The 17810-nt window shown below is 36.1% G+C and overlaps 1 protein-coding gene across 2 annotated transcripts in view; it reads left to right on the forward strand.

Annotated features, from left to right (window-relative positions):
* The first annotated feature begins 1608 nt into the window (after positions 1-1608).
* LOC122407386 (ras-like protein family member 10B) overlaps positions 1609-17810 on the forward strand; it is a 37394-nt gene continuing 21192 nt past the window's right edge. Inside the window, exons 1-3 of one of the 2 annotated variants that reach the window (XM_043413564.1) lie at positions 1609-2145; positions 9211-9371; positions 17170-17406. In XM_043413564.1, the coding sequence (XP_043269499.1) occupies positions 2070-2145; positions 9211-9371; positions 17170-17406 (474 nt within the window). In that variant the 5' untranslated portion in view covers positions 1609-2069. Of the gene's footprint in view, positions 2146-8330; positions 8452-9210; positions 9372-17169; positions 17407-17810 lie in introns of those variants that run through there. The other variant, XM_043413565.1, reaches the window with a different exon arrangement.

Below are 17810 nucleotides of genomic sequence, written 5' to 3' on the forward strand. Positions count from 1 at the left end.
AGATAAAAGCCATTTTATAAAAACCAGGTACATCTTAGAAGCCATAAAAAAAAAACTATATTCAATAATAGGTTTAAGCCTAATTTGAAGAGCACCATTAAAAGGAGTGACCTCGAAAATAGAAATTGATACATGCGAAATCTGACTGGGTGACGTTAGAAACTTCAAACTGCCGTAACCGTTGAACAGTTGGTTCTAGGTAAATGACTTTACGGATTTTATTTGTAAGGAATTCAATTCTCTACAAATAAGTAGAATATAAAAAGTACAAGTAAATAGAATATCTGTAAAATTTTTTTTACAGATTATATGGAACAATATTCTCCGAAGTTTTTTTTTCACGTGTTATTCTTATGGAAAATTGAAGTATGTGGTGAACCGGCCGAAATAATTATATTTCGAGCTGTTCTTTCGGCTAGCTTCATCGTTTGGCATAATAAAAAGAAAAATGCTTGTAGAGCCGGAAAAGAAATATCAATTTTTTTCGACACATCCCAATTTACATATAGTCACGAGTTTGAAACGAATGAATGAAAATCTCCCTTTTCAATTGTTTCAAAATAACACTACTCTGAAAAGTCAACCAATTTTAGAACTTCGATAATTCTTAAATCTTTACAATGAATCAGCTGCATCTTCAATGTCCGATCCACTGCTGACAGCTCAGACCGAACAGTGGAAAAAATCGACTTTTCCTATACGTGTTTTGGATGCGTGACTGTACAATCGCGTTGATGCTTCGCAGGCTCAGCAAAAGAAAAAAGTGTTTCTTATTTTTAACGTACCTATCAACACGACTTGGAGCGAAACTCGAAACTTTCACAATGTCATCTAATAATATATAGGTGAAACGTTAGCTGAGAAACGTCATCACGCATAAGTTCCTTAATATTCTTAAGCTCATCTTCGGTTCCTTAAGAGAGCCGTTGTCCCTCGAAGAAAAACAATATACTCTCGTATTTCATCTCTTTTATTATTACCGTCGTTATACACCAATAAACGTTGATTAAAAATATTGTTTTCATCATCAGTTCTTCTATATCGATTAGGTACTTTTTTAAAGCCAAAGCGACCTCTGCTTTTGCAAAACAAAAACCGAGACCGCGCTTGCTGAATATAAAAGAAATTCATATTGCCGAATCATTAGATCATGTGGGTCAACAATGGCACCTCGTTAAATTTTTTTCCAAATCGAATAATGTTCACTGCTTTCTCATTCATTTTATAATCGTTATCGCCGCTAGAGCGTTCCTAATCGAATAAAACCAGTGAGTGAAAGATGCCGAGGTTATAAGTAATTCCGAAAAGCGAAAATCCTGTGCTCGTCAGATTTTATTCGTATACTTCGCCACGAGTATGACAAAATGAGTTGACAAATAATAAGAAAGTGAAGTAAACTTTGACCGGAGGAGTAAAAATATCGAAGCTCAAACTATGATCGGAAAATCATGATTACCCTGTTTTCCGAATTGTTTTCATCACGTTGACAACGTATAAAAAAATGAGCCCCGTGAATGATTTGGCGGGAAGGGGAGATGCGCTTGCGCATTTGATGCCAGGGTTTCTCGTCGACGGCAAGTTTCGATCGACTGTGGGGTTAGAGAGAGCCGGAGCGACGGAGGTTCTCCTCGTGTCTACCGGGGGTGATGTGTTACGCTGTGTTCCCTGATTTTGATTTTTTTTACCATAATCCGTCGTTTCGGTCGAGTGAAACAGGATTTGTAGAGTCGCCAAAACATTCGCTCGTTCTTGGATCAGCGATCAGAGCGATCTCGCGTTGACGTCGTTAAAGGTCAAACGAAATTGGATACTGTCACCCCGTGAAGGGAAAGAAGAAAGCCAGCCCGTGAAATATCGTAAAAGCGAATAATTGCTCGTAATATTTTCAAGAGAGAGGAAAAAATATAGGCGTGAATTAGTGTGTGCATGTGCGCGGGAGATGATACACGTCAAAATGTTATACCGAGTATTTGCACATGAACAAAGAGCATCAAATGAAAAAGAGACTGAAATCAATATTTAATCGTCTTAGACTTTGTAGACCTATATATTCTCCCTTTTGAAATCGTATGATAAATCGAAAAGAGACGACAAGAGTTATATACGAGAGGCAATCGTACAATCAACAATGTTATACGTTCACACGTACGTATTTGTTGGAATATATACAGTACGGTACACGTCCTGATAGGGGTGGGAGCACGTATCTCAAAATGCATGCATCGATGCATTCGGTTAAATCGCAAAGCGTTGTAATCACAAGACAATGTAATTAGAGGAATACGGGTACGATGCGTGCATGTTTGTGTGCGGCGTCTGTGTGGAAGGTAAAGAGAGAGAGAGAGAGAGAAAGAGAGAGCGAGCGAGAGAGAGAGGTAGTTAATTACCGCTTGAGTAAGAGAGCAGCGGAAATAGTCCTAGGCTCGGGGATATAAATCAGAAGGGTTGCCGCCAGGCTTTGAGATCTAGATGTACAGCAATAAAAATCGAGGCCAAAGCGCCTCGTATTCTTGGCTTTGGAATTGTTACATAAATATTAATCGTGTTTACTCAGTGCCAAAAATACGGAATACATATATACAAATTTGTTAGAATTCGTAGATATTATCAGATACAATATATATAGGAAATTCGAAATCTTGTTTCGTCGGATAAAAGAAAATCATAAAACGCCTCGTGATAACAATACTGCAACGACAAATAAGTAATTAAGGTATATAGATCGAAGGGTTGTAAATCGTTGTGATTAATATAGGATCATTTCGGGACTCTCGGAATTGTTTTTATAACAAAAGTGCGCGAATTTTGGGGCGATGTAAACAAAAAAAAAAGCTTCTCGCCTTGGTGAAGAAACAAAAATCGTCAAAATAGGTACCAAAACCGCCAGCGGTAAGAGGCGGCGAAGCCTCGCGCCGCAAAGACAATACCGTAAGTACTTTTGTAGATTCGTTTTATCAATATAAATAAATATATGTAAATATTCGAAATCAAAACAAAATTATAAATTTTATTTCGTCGCAGTATAATGGATAAAAATTTTTATGAGCTTTTTTGAATATGAGATAGTTCCAATTTCTAGTGGAGTATAAACGAATTATCGTTCAGTTCTGGTTGATCGATTTCTGATAAGGATTTTGTAGAATTTATATCCTGCTACTCTCGCGCTTCATATCGTTTGACGCCGCATACGAACGTATGTATGAGAAATTCTGCCAAGAATTGCCGCCGGTACCATTCAAGATCTTGTGATTCGATGCAATTGTATTTCGACAATTCCTCTCACTATCATAAATTGTAATCGCAAAAATGAATCTGAGCGAACATATTCATCGTCGATGTACATGCCACGAAATCACAGTATCGTATCAACGAGTAGAAACGGAAATGCTTTAACAGAATATTTATTATGATGGAGTAAAATTGGGCGCTCAAGTTGGAATTTGAAAAATAAATAGAACTCTGCGTCGGTATTTGGATCGCTGCGTGGAATGACCGATACATAGGTTCGCCGAAAATGACCAGCTCTTCGGGTTGTGAAAGCCTCTAATATCTACCGCATCGTTCACCAACGATCGAAGAACTCGATGGGCATCCAACATACACCTTGCTACACCGCTTGCATGGAAGGGTTATTGAAGCGAACTCTCTTCCTCGCTGTCCCTCTATTCTATCTGTATCACGCGATTACTCTAATGAAGTATCCTATAAGCTCTCGAATTGCTCTTATCCCCGATACTCGTTGAACAACTGATAAGAGACCGTATAAACCATGCCAGATATGAAGCATTATCGGATCATTCGGTACAGAGATACAGACATGCAAATTTTAAATGTAATTAATACTATAACTAAAGTTAGGAGATTTTTAAAACACTGTGGATCGCGTAGAATTGCTCAGAGCCTGGTGATTAACGAACTCATCGCTCCATTCAAATTTTCTCTCGTTATTTCCATGCGCGATTGATGCTCGCCGGATAACCAACAATACTTACATCAGTATCGTACTTGGTACAACCTCACCAAAATTTTACTCCTATGTTTCTAAAAATAAAAAGTACTGATTCCCGTCGGAGCACACGTTGAGGTTTACTACTGTCGGCTTTACCCACAAAAATCAAAATCTGCGATTAAATTCTGCGATGTTTTATGATAAATACGACCGTTTCGCTGGAAAAGTGGCAAAAATTAAAAATCGATTATAAATTCAACTTTGACTATATAAATAACTTTCGAAAGAGCAGATTTATCACAGAACGACCAGAAATCTTTTTTATGGAGTGTTCAATTCCCTACAAAAACCTGTTTTGGCAATTATTGTATACATTGATCCGTTCCTGAGTTGCAAAATTTCAACGGAATTTGGGCAGGCGTCATATTTTATGAAACAGGAACTATTGAAGGATGTTTTCTGAAAAAAAAGCATTTATTTTTACACACCCTAGTTGACAGATGCACCCAGGCACATGAACGGCTCGATGGCAAGTTCCACGCGGTAACTATAAAGGTATTGATCCATGTAAAATGAAGATTTGCAAAAAATCAATCAATCATGCGCATGATCGACGGACACGTGCATGTTATTTTTCCCCTCAAAACGATGACTATAACGATTTTCCGTGAACGATAAACCGTTTTACCGGTCCATCGTCCGCGACCTACTTTCATGACAAAAAGTTTTCCATGTATACAAGCTAATCCTCACCACCGAGCAAAATTGAAATAGAAAAGAAGTCATAAATGAATATTCGCACTATCATGCACAACGAATAAAAGGTGATATTTTTTTTCTGTTATACTATAAAGTTTATAATGGAAAGCCAGAAGCCCGTTGATCGATTGTAAAACGGATAAGGAGCAAACACGGTATAGCGCCTTAGGGAGTTATATTCCTATTTCGTTAGATTCATGGATAGCACCCAAAGCACCATCACTACTCTCATGTCTATCCTTGAATCTTCTTTCGTTGGATGAAAATCTTCTCACCAACAAGTAATTCAATATTATGAGCGACTATTTAACGAAGTTTGAGTTTCATAAAAATGCATGCGGCCGCTCTTGATGGACCCTTTTTTGTGTAAACACTCGGAAAGGTACTCTTTCGGCTATCGGACGGGCAACGTTGTTCAACTGGATGAAATTCAAGATCATTAACATTCTCTTATCGAAAAATGTTAAGTTGAAATGATTATATTGAGAACCGAGTTTTATATTAAGAATAGTTTACTTCACATCAATTCCTACATGATAAAGATTAGCAATACTTTTATTAGTGCCTGTTCCATTATTGTTTACTATTTAAAAAACTTGGAGATGACAATGCCCGAGTCATCGGTCGAAGCAGCGAGCATTGGTGTCCGCAGAATTAAACCGCTGAATTGTACAAATGTATGGTGATATCTCGAACTTCGATGATCGAATGACAATATGTGTGTGTTAGAGCTCTTAATATTCTTAATATTAATATTAATATTCAGAAGTGGCGCTTTGTAGTTTTCTATTTCACATTTAAATAAAATGGGAACATTTTTTTCAAACATTGGAGTTTTGTAACCTGATAACGAACTGCTTCACAAGTAAAATAAAATCAATCCTTATAGAAAATCGAATGCTCTATAAAAAAGGTCTGATTGACATTTTGAGTAAATCGAGCCGTTTCAAAGATATCGAGCCTCGAACTTTAGATTGTGTAAAATTTGTTTTGCTTTGTTTTTTTTCTTAAACACAAAAAAATCAATTTATATTTATGTGTATTAAGAACCCAATCTAGAGTCGCGGTAGCAACTCTGATGTGGGACAGGTACATTCATGTTATGACGAGTCGCTTCCAGAGAGTTTTTACCCGAGTGACAGAGTTTTTCAACTGTTTTCGATGACTTTCGAAATTTATTCGTTAATAATTAAATAATTACAGTATTTCAGAGAATACTAACGTATTTTTTATTTTTTTCCTTTCGATCGCGACCTCTTCGAACTCTGTAGTTTAACGCATTCAAAAGATATCGATTATTTGTTTTTTAATTTCATCAAAAAATGTTACATTTTTTCGCAAAGATTTTTGATGTTTATTTGTTTTTTCTTTTGTCATTTGTTTCTTGTTGTCGCAATTTGTTTTTGTAATGTTGTCTTTATATTTTTTGCGTCCAAGTTTTCTTTTGTTGTAATTTTTTTTGTTCGTAAACCGATCTGCTTAGTAATTTCTGCATTTATTTGACAATGTTTTTTTTCTTAATGAACCTATTGATTTCCATGATTTTACAAGTAACTGCCCAGAGAGCATAAATATGTTTGTCTCAAGTTTTTTTACAACATTCATGCTGTTTCAGGTTTATTATTGACTTGAGAATAACAGAAAGAAATTGATATGAAGTAGAGTGGATCATTAACACATTAGTATATGGGTCATTCCATACCAAACCGACCAATCCGTGACCCCGACCGTTTTTGATTTTGCTGAAAATTTTCTATTATTTTGTACCTATTGAAAGAAGTCATTCCTAATTTTTTCAGATTTTTTCCTTAACCCATCTGATCACCATAAATTTTCCAAAATTTCGTACAATATTTTTGTAAACGCCCATAACTTCTTTAATAACAGAGATATCGAAATAAAATAGTAGGTCATTTCTTTCGTCTTGAGTTGCAGTTTTATGAAAAAAAAATAACAAAATGAATTTTCATAATTTTTTTTCAGTTTTTAACCAAAAATATTTTTTCTTTCAAACTTGGACCATTTTGATTTTCTTTTTTTTTAATTCACCACGTTTTAATAGACCTTTTTACACATGCAGAAAAATGTTTAGCTTATGATATTCATAGCTTGTTACTTTTTTTTATATTTTTTACCACGTGTAAAACAAAGTAGCGTGTTTCCTCCTTGAATGGACAACGCTAATATTAGAGAGGAAACGCTTCATTTTGGTTTTATTTAATGTCTACGACTTTTTTTGTGGTTAATGAAAAAATTAAAGGGTCAAAAAATTTTTCCGAATTTTTAGTGATTTTTCAAAATGTTGTATCTCAGTGAAAAATATTCGTATCGACGTCTTCAAAAAAAAGTATTTTGAAGCTTCACGTTTCTAGTTTCAAGATCTTGTGGCAAAAAAAAATGCAGAGCTACATGTTCTGTGCAATTTTGAGAAAAAGTGTGAGAAAAAAAATTTGAAAATTTTTATGCTTTTTTTCAACTCCACAAGCTTGGAAATTATTTTTTTTCAACTAAGCCATTATATAGACCGGATAACTGGTTTATTCAGCTTCAATTTGCTTTTTTTAAAACCTTGATAGGACCATTTTTTGCTGAGATGTTGAACTTTGAATCAAGAAGACAAGAAGTTGTCTTTGATCGACAATTTTTCGGCAACCAATGGTCGCACAGGAAATTCAAGGGCAGTTCTGAATACTAGAATAAATGTCCTACAAGGTTCCGCTGCGATCTTGAAGAAAATTTTTTTTTCCATCCTTGTCGTGCATTTGAAAAAACAGGAAAAAAAAGATAATTTATGGTTTTTCAGAAAGACAACAACCAAATTTCAAATAATCATGAAATGACTAATGTTGAGTATGCCTTTTACAGCTGAATATACCTCCAAAAACCCTGCGAAGTTACATTCCGATCTAACGAATCGTTTCCTCGTTGCAACCGGTCAAACATTTAAAAAAATTTAAGGGTCACGTTTTTTTACGTTAAACACGTCATGATCATGACAGAAAAGAAAAATAAAAAATTCTCACGATATCTTTGAAACGGCTCACCCTACGCAAAATGTCAATCAGACCTTTTTTGTAGACCATTCGATTTTCCATAAAGGCTGATTTTGTTTTACCTGTGACGTAGCTCGTTATTAGGTTACAAAATTCCAAAGTTTGAAAAAAAATGTTCCCATGTTATTTAAATGGGAAATAGAAAATTACAAAGCGCCACCTCTAAATATTAATATTAAGAGCTCATAATTTCAGAGCATCTTTTTCTAGAGATACTATGACGATTTTTCAATGTTCTTTGAAAAAAAAAACATTCGATTTTTTTAAGACACTCTAGCGTGTGTGTGTGCGCGCGCGCGCGCAAAAGAGAGATGAAAGGAAGGATAGCGGGAGAGAAATAGGGTGGTGAGAGAACCCAATAATATCTCTATTTCATATTCCGGGGTCAGTCGTCTCGAGATACCCGCGTGTGAAGGTTCACGTCGTCGAATGCTTTGAGTTGTACCTGAATTGCTTTGACTGATAAAATATCTCCTGATTGAAACGTTTGAATTTTCCCGTTTATATTACGTTCCACAAAAATTGCTAAAAGAAATCAAAAGGTTACAATGCTTTTGCGTCATCTAATAGAAAGATATTTCAACTAAAAACGTGAAATCGTTAATAATTTTCTTTGCATGGACCCGCCGGCATCGAGAGACTTTGTACCTTCTATGCACTCGGAGTTTGTTGTGAACAAGCATTATCTAGGTAGAAGATTTAAAGAAACGAAATGTTTCTATCGTAATTGATGTAACATACTTCAAACACAAAAACTGTCGATTACCTTTTACTGGCGTGAAACAAACGTCGTCGAATTGAATTACAAGTAATTTTATAATCGATGTTAAAAAAAAATCTGACATTTTACTGAAATCGATTAATTGTAATTTTTTGTTACGCAAAACTCAATTAATAGTAACCAAAGCTCGTTATATTTACTTTCAAAAATTCTGTCGTATATATATATCAACAGGATTAATTGTAAGCTGCTAAAGGTTATCCATGTAGTTCTTGTTTCGGAAAAGTTTGAGCCATGATTAAGTAATCAGGGTGACGTGCCTCCTTGCATACACGTACGCACATACAAAATAAGGTTCGCTGAAGACGAATGGATGTAAGTGATGATCCAGCACCAACTCCGGCTAGTAAATCCACCCGCATGATCGAGAATTATCCTGATCTATGGATAAATACATGGAAGATTTATCTTGCATAAACAAAAAATTCTACCATGGCGCTTACTTAAAGCTTAGCAAATATTTCGACTGTCCGAATCACGATGGAATATCGCCACTCATAGAAAACAATCGGAATATTTATTCTTTGTCCAGTTTATATAACGATAAGAAAGATCATCGGGGAACGTATAAAAACTCAAAGCCGTTTATGAATTTTTGTTGAAAATCCAATGTGTGCAGACTCTTATCTGAATGAAAATAAACGTTTACTTCAAATTTATGATTGCAGATCTTGATTTAGATTATTTGGAAAGACGTGGTGGCGAAGCCTTGGGGAGTGACAATGTTGACAGCGGCACCAAAGAAGAAGAAAGTCCCGCCGATACCCTGGATAGAGTGAAGATCGTTTTTCTCGGTGCACCAGGAGTTGGAAAATCTAGCATAATTAGAGTAAGTACAATATATAACGAATAATATAAGGTTAGCTCGATCAAGGACATCTTAGTCAATAGCACGAGGTTGATATGCTGGTAATTTTTCACCCTCCTTTTATTTTGACAATTAGACCCAAAGAAGCTCTATGTAAGAAGCAAAGTATGGCGGTATTATTTTTTTCGGATTATTTTTTGACCTATTTACTTTTTTTACATTTTTACTCCTCTTTCGTTTTTCTTAGGCTCTCTTTCTGCCCAGCCAAATTCGTTTCACTCTTTCACCTTCTCCCATTTTCTTTCTTATCCATGGTTTTTTTATCTCCAATAAAATTCTATGGCTCATAAGAAAGACGAAGCTGGCTTACGCATTTTACTAAGACCCTCTCACGAAAACTCATTTCCGGCGACTCGGAGGACTTCCGTTTATTTCCGTACATCGTTTCCGTCAATCACGATTGAAATTTAATCTCTTTTACTATGCATATACATATAACAACTCTCGAAATTTTGCACATTTTCTCAAACTTTTTCGAACGATGATGAATAAAAAGAAAAAGTATGTTAAATGAATCCCCTTCTAAAAAGTTGGTGAGTAACGTCCGAAGTTGGTCACCAACGAGGGGCATTGTTGTCGCTTTATTCGTACTGTGATTGGTCGCTGGGGCTTTCGAATTCGAAGTCTTGCTGTCAGTTTCATGTTTACTATCAATTTGGCAGTGGTGTATACGCGAGTGGTTATAAGCTTTCCTTGGGCGCAGCAGCGTTAATAAACCCTTATACGCGCGCTTCAGCGCGCGCTAATATACCCTAGTCCTCCAATAAAAAGTTTATGGGCTCAAATGTATCGAATATATCAAAATATCGAATCTATTGTTGCCTCTTTATTCGTGCTGTGATTGGTCGCTTTGAAATCTCGAATTTGAAGTCCTGCTCTTAGTTTGATAGTTTCAGCTGTCAGATTGACAGTTCGTGTATGCGCGGTTGGTTATATCAACCAACAGCATTTAATTACATGGCCCACAGATAAACAGCACATTCAAATAAAAAAGTAGTCGTATTCGAGTATAAAATAACATAACCCATGTTTTTCAGGCTCCATTGAATTGAAATGCGAATTGCTTTTTATTTCGTACTTCGAATGGTAATAGATCGTAGGATAATTGTGAAAATACACGAATTTTCTCAGGATCCGAAATTTCGTGGTTCATGTTAACTTTTCAAATTTCAGTGACGAGGTCGACGGTTTGTGGTAGTCAAAATTCAGGTCAACTTTATCATGAATTTTTATGCCCAGGTCGACAACTACATGGCTTCTGTTGTCTAGGTTGACGACTTCATGTTTTTCGATGCACAAGACGACGTTTCTACTTGCTGTCTAACGTCGACGGCTCCATAGTTTTCAATGTCTAGGTATATTTTTCCTTGGTTTTCGATGTCTAGGTACATTTCTCCATAGTTTTCAACGTCTAGGTCGACGACTCCATAGTTTTTTATGTCTAGGTATATTTTTACGTGGTTTACGACGTCTAGGTCGACGGTTCCATAGTTTTCGATATATCTGGGTATATTTCTTCATAGCTCTCGAAGTCTAAATGTATTTCTTCATGGTTTTCGAAGTCTAGGTCGACCGCTTCATGGCTATTAAAGTCTAGATACATTTCTCAATGGTTCTAGAAGTCTGCGTATATTTCTCCATGGTTTTCCTTGTCTAGGCATATTTCTTTGTGTTGTTCGACGTCTAGATGGACGGTTCGATAGTTCTGAATGTCTAGGTACAATTCTCCACAGTTTTCGATGTCCAGGTATATTTCTCCTTGGTTTTCGATGTCTAGGTACATTTTTCAATGATTTGCAACGTTTAGGTCGACGACTCCATAGTTTTTCATGTCTAGGTATATTTTTACGTAGTTTCCAACGTCTAGGTCGACGACTCCATAGTTTTTCATGTCTAGGTACATTTTTACGTGGTTTACGACGGCTAGATCGACGGCTCCATAGCTTTCGATATCTAGGTACCTTTCTCAATGGTTTTCAACGTCTAGGTTGACGACTCCATAGTTTTTCGTGTCTAGGTATATTTTTACGTGGTTTACAACGTGTAAGTACATTTCTCCATAGTTTTCGATGTCTGTGTACAATTCTCCACTATACCTAGGTATGTCTAGGTATCTCTATGAGTTTCGACGACTAGGGCAACGGCTCCATAGCTTTCGATGTCTAGCTATACTTTTCTACAGTTCTGGACATCTAGATTGACGGCTCCATAGTTTTGATGGCTCGGTACATTTCTTTACGGTTTTCGATGTCTAGGCCGACAACTTCATTGTTTTCGATGTCTACGCATATTTTTCTATGGTTTTTGATGTCTAGGTATATTTCTGTACGGTTTTCAATGTCTAAGTCGACGGCTCCATATTTTTCGATTTATAGACATTAAAGTGTGTAAAAAAAACGGTTTATTTGTCTTCAAAGAACATCTTTCAATGGTTCCAGTAGCATAACATATGACACATGTCCAAATTTCAGTCCTCTGTTTCCCATTGATTCTCTGTTTCCCATTGAAATAACCTGGAGAGCGAATCACTGGCAACTTTGGAATTTTGCAACTTGCGGATGGGTTAATTTCGGATGATGCCCAAAACAGGTTTTTGTAGGAAATCGAATGCTCTATAAAAAAGATCTCTTATCATTTTGTGATAAATCTGCTCTTTTGATAGTTATTCACTATCAAAGTTGAACCGGCAAGCACTTTTTTGAACCGGCAAAATTCAGATTATCATCATACATTAATAATTCTCTGCCTTCCGAACGCATTGTTTGAAGGTAAATGGGAATTTTCATCGAATTCATCGTTATGTAAATAGTTTATAATTTGGAAACACTTTGTAATGTTTACTATGAGTGGGGATTCTAAAACACTCTAGAATTAAAAAATTTTTTTTTATTATTAAAAAAATCGCCTGAGCTACACCGTAAATGTAGATCCTATGTTATCGGTGGAACGGAAAGACTTATTGCTCACTTCACTTCACTTCACTTCACGCGTTCGCTTCAGTTAAATTTGCTTTGTTCGGGTTTATTAGAAAAAATTTTGAAGAAGGATTTAAGCGAGTTAGTATCTAAAAATTCACTGACAATTTTTAAAACTTTTTACCACGACTTTGTAGATGTCGATATTTCAAAATCTGGGGGTGGTGAACGGTGTAGTAGAGCGTAGTATTTCTTCAATAGAACGATGTAATAATCGTTTAATGAAGAATGAGGAACAATTGCAGTATTTTCTTAAGGTTGTTTAAGAACACCGCCAACGTTTCCCAGATTATTAAAAAAAAAATCTGAAATGTACATTTTTTTTCATATAGCGTTTATTATGTTTATTCATTTCTATGTGTACGCTTGCAGATTTTCATGAACGTATACTGTCAAGATGACCCCATTCGATAAAAAAAGCCATTCGCCTCCAAACAATGCGTTCGGGAGACAGTAGATTTATGACATTCTGAATTTTTTATGAGATCATGAATGACGTGATCTTCAAAAAAATTCCTGCAACGTATGATAAATCTAACAGTTTTGCTGAAAAAATGGCAAGAAACCTTTTTTATAGAGCATTTTATTTTCTACAAAAACGGGTGTTGGAGATTATCTTACATTGACGAACGTCCACGAGTTTTTTCCAACTTTTTTTATTTTGTGTGCTTGTGTAATTAATTAGCTTAATAACCTATACGTAATATTGAATGAAAGGCAGAGTTTTATAATAGAAAAATTACCTCTTCTTCGAATTGCACAAAAGTGACAGGCAGCTTATATATAGAAAAATATTAGATATTAGGGTGATAAAAAAAAATCATTTTTATTTTCGATCAAAGCCAAGCTCACAAGTTTCGTTCAGGTATCAAAATAGACCAACTAAAACATGAGTCCTTAGTATTAATATTAAGTTAGTGCGCATCGCTCTTGCCAATTTCCCATAAGATACCATAAAGTTATTGATATATTTTTGTAGAGAATTGAACGCTCTACAAAAGAGGATCGATGTCACTTTCTGATAAATCGATTCGGTCAACATTTATCCAAGGACAAAGACAAAATTCAAAGTCAATATTATGTTTTTTTTCTGCAAAAAACTCAGATTTTTTACTTCAAAGAGCTCAAAACGGACTGAAACTATGTTTGAAAGCTCCAAAAATTTGAAAAAAAAACACAACTATCGATGGTGCGATCTAGAAGAGCCAGACTTTTACCAAACGGTAGCTAAGTATCAGCCACACTGCGGACCCAAAGACGTGATGTACAGTAGTCAGTGGAGCTGTCCCTCTGTACTCGCGTTTATTCTTAATAAAAGGAGCGCTGCAGCGCTACCAGAAAACCGCTCGCGCTCTTCAGCGCGCGGGATACACCCTAGTGTTAATAAATTGCTTGTTGATTTCAATGCAATTTTCGGGATGTTCGAAAATTCATGAACCGGTTCCAAGCTCGATTCCTAAGTTGAAATTTCCAGGGCTTCCTTGGGACATAACAAAGAAACTTTCCTGTAAATTTAAACCAGATCAGAAGAAAAAAATGACAGCTATTTAAACATAGCGATTTTTGAAAAATCGATCATCTTTGGATGGCTCTATAGTGACGAAATCGAAGCAATCGGGAGAAACCAGGGCAAATATCAACAGAATATATCCTCACAAAAAAATCACCTGTTATGTAACCCTCCCTTCGGCAATTCGTAGGTTTGGGAGAATTTTAAAAACAGGTAAAAGAGCTGGATTTGAGTTTATAACTAATATATAGTTTTTTCTTATAAGTATAACGTTCACCGAAAAGAATGCCGCTTAAACGGAAGTGATGTAGTCGGTGAAATGCAAACTTTTGAAAATGATAAAAAAACTGACCTTTTTGAAATTTCAAAAAATTCTCCAGCGGCCGGGTTTGATCGAATCGGGCTCAAATTTTGAGGATTAAAAAAAATTATGAACCAATTTATTATGCGATGGAAAATATATTTGTTTTTCAAAAAGTTTCAACTTGACAAAAAATTTTTTCATCACAAAAAATGTTTAGAATTATGCAAAGAATACGTGTGAGTCTTTCAGAATATTTGAAATCTTTCAAACAATTGTCCAAATTGAAAAATACAAAAATAGAGAAAAAAATTTTGAAATAAATCCCACATATTCTTTAGATGATTCTCAGTAGTTTTTGTTGCATAACACTTTTCTATCATGTTGATAATTCTCGAGCACAAAATCATGCAAATTTATATCATGCTGTTTTGCAAAAATCGCCATCTTGGAAAAACTGGGGGAGAAAAAGGGTTCATGGGGAGTGTTCTGGAAAGGTCAGACATTGAGGACACCTTTGCTGGCGATAATATGGTTATTCGAGTGCAGCAACAATAACGGAAATCGATTTGAAAGAAAAACAAACGTCAAAAATTCTTGACTTTTTAATTAAAAACGCAAAAATAATAAAGATTTTAATTTAATTTTACAAAATAAATGCCAGGTCCTGAAAGAGCACTTTCAAAAAAACCCCTTATATCAGAATTGGAAGGATTTTTCTTTTGTTTCACAGTTAAAACTGTGTACTTGAAATGGCGTGTCCAAAATTGTCGCTTTGCGCACTAATGGATTAGTATGGTGATGCTATACAATATTTTGTAGGTAGAAGTTTTGGAAATTTTTTCCATGTAGCAACATGCTTGCAACATAATTTCTGAAAATTTCAAGATTTTCCAAACATATTTAGGCTCACAGTAAAATAGTGAATACAAACGCAGAAAATCCCCATGTATTTTAAACGGAAAACTTCAACCCCCGTGGTCGAGGATTAAGCATTGTTCGAAAAATCTGAAAAAATTACAGCATTACTTTTTATGTATTTCGAACCGATTTAGGAGGCAGAAAGGGTAAAATAAATTATGACCCCAAATAACGATCACCCTAATGCCCATATATATATATTGTAACGGAACACTCGCGCGACGGCCCGAGCCCGTCGAAACTAACGAAACTCCGCGATCTTTAGATCGCGGACAAAACATCGCGGCGACCACGCTCGTCGTTGTTGACAGGTGGCGGCCATCTTAAGCCGGTAGGCATGAGCCCGAGCGGGGCAACCGGCACCGCTCTGAACTTCGCCGCGCTATATTTTTCGGAAATTAATTCTTTTCGTAATTTGTTATTTTAAGTCGCCCAAGCACATAACTACGATTAAAATCATCAGAAAAATAACGCGAATTTAAGGAAAATGATCACAAGTCAAAGCAATGTAACAAAATTAAAGTAATAATGAAAAATGTAAAAATCGATTGCGACGCATGCGCGGGGAGAGCGTTAATGGGCTATAGGACGTGTACGTGACTTTTAGCGATTATAATTTTACGAATCATATTAAAACAACTAACAATGTTAAAAAATGAAGAAAATTAAATAATAACGGATAAAATTGAAGTTTTTGTTGTTGAACATCGTAATAAGCTGAAAATCATAAAAAGCGGTAGTCCGCGCATCGTATGTTAGCCCTCTCGACCAACGGGCGAGCGCGAATCATGGCATTGGGCCAATCAGAGTAGGCGTTACAGAAAGGTGCGCAGAACCGATCGAAAACGGAGATTCTCGGCGCTCGAGAATTTTATGGTGGGGAACTGGATATAAGAAACGCTACGCGACTCATTCGTCAGACAGTTCTCCCTGGCTAAAAGATCAACTCGGACCTCTCTTAGTACACCTCTACATCAGCCTCAGCAATAATAAACCTATCCTCAAAATTTCTGGGGTTCCCGTTGCGCGGACTCTGGGATCGACTCGGCGACGTCTCGATCCCATATCCCGTGGACGGTGAACTGCCTATTTCCTTGGATGTCTGGATTCTCGGAGCGACTCGGTGACGTCTCGATCCTATAATCCAGGGTCCGCACCTAACCTCTAAAAAATTTCCGGCTTTCCGTTGCGCGGAGTTCTCGGATCGATTCGGTGACGTCTCGATCCCATAACACGTGGACGGGAGGTTACCTCTACCCTGTAGATGCTCGGACTCTCGGAAAGATTCGGCGACGTTTCGATCCCATAGCCCGCGGTCTATTTCCTACCTTTTCATATTTTTATTTCTTTCTTATTGTTGAGGAGGATTAAAATTTATCCTATTATCAAAAATTAAATTCTCATTTGAAAAATATTGTCCGAAGTGGTCCAGGCAGGGAGATCTAGACCCATTTAGAAAATAATCATCCGAGAGGCGATAGATAGTACTAGAATTTATATCGAATCAAAAACGGGAATAAGAATTGTAAAAGTGAAAAATACTCTTATTTGATTTTAAAAGCGAGCATAACAGGACATCGGAAAAGTCGAGTCTAACGAATTATAGCACGAAACATTAAATAGAAAGTTTTTTTTAAGTAAAAGGCGTGTCGAAAGAATGGAACAAACGCGACAATTTACTTCTGTCAAACCAGAAATCGTGCCAGGTGGTAAGGCTGTCTCGTTACAATATATATATTATATTTTTTTCCATTAAGCGATTGACTCATTCATTTTACCGTAAGTTCCAAACTGAAAAACTTTCAATTAATCGGTAACAAAAAAAGAATTATTCTTTTACTACAAGAATATCCTGATTCCTTTTATATTTCAATCAGTTTCGGACAAATTTCCGGATACCTTCGTTGACTGAGAGAAAATTGATATACTATAGGACTTTAGAACTTTCATGGTATGCCCTCGATCAACGAGATCACTCTGAACTTGAAAGATTCGCGTAATTTTCTCGAAAAAAAATGTTAAAGTTACTTCTTCTTAATACAATTTTTTCAGCAATTCGTTTGGAGTGAATTTTTCGAGGACTACAGACCGACGGAAAAACGTGAAACGTTTTATCCGAGCGTCGTTCTCGCGGAACGGCTCTACGAGCTTAAGATAACTGATCTCCCAACGATACCATATTTTCCGGTGAGCACGCATCTCGAATGGACGGATTTTCGTTACTATGGACTGAGAAGCGCGACTGCCTATGTTCTAGTCTTCGATTTGAGCAACCAGGACACTTTCCAAGTAAATATATTTTAAATAAAATGTGTTCTTTCTAAAATTATTTTTACAGCTTGATAAATATGCACACGCCAAATTCGGAGTCAAAGTTTATCCTGAAATCATGTGTGAAAATCTCCATGTGGAGCATGACCTATGCAGTGAGAACAAAAGGAAAACAAAAAATCTCATTATATCGAAACAAAAAAAATGAGGAATTAAATACCGAAAAATCGATTGGATATTTCGGAGCTTAATATATTTCGTTTGATTTTCGAACTACATTTTTCCGGGCATGATGCAACGAAGCTATTCAAAATTTATCATCGGTAACCATTATGAAACCTTTACGGTAAATGTATGGGAGAGGGGGGGGGCAATAAGTTCTTAGAAAAAAATAGAAAAACAAATTTTTTGGGGCAATTTTT

The sequence above is a fragment of the Venturia canescens genome, chromosome 2 (assembly GCF_019457755.1).
Source record: "Venturia canescens isolate UGA chromosome 2, ASM1945775v1, whole genome shotgun sequence".
Classification (NCBI taxonomy): Eukaryota; Metazoa; Arthropoda; class Insecta; order Hymenoptera; family Ichneumonidae; genus Venturia; species Venturia canescens.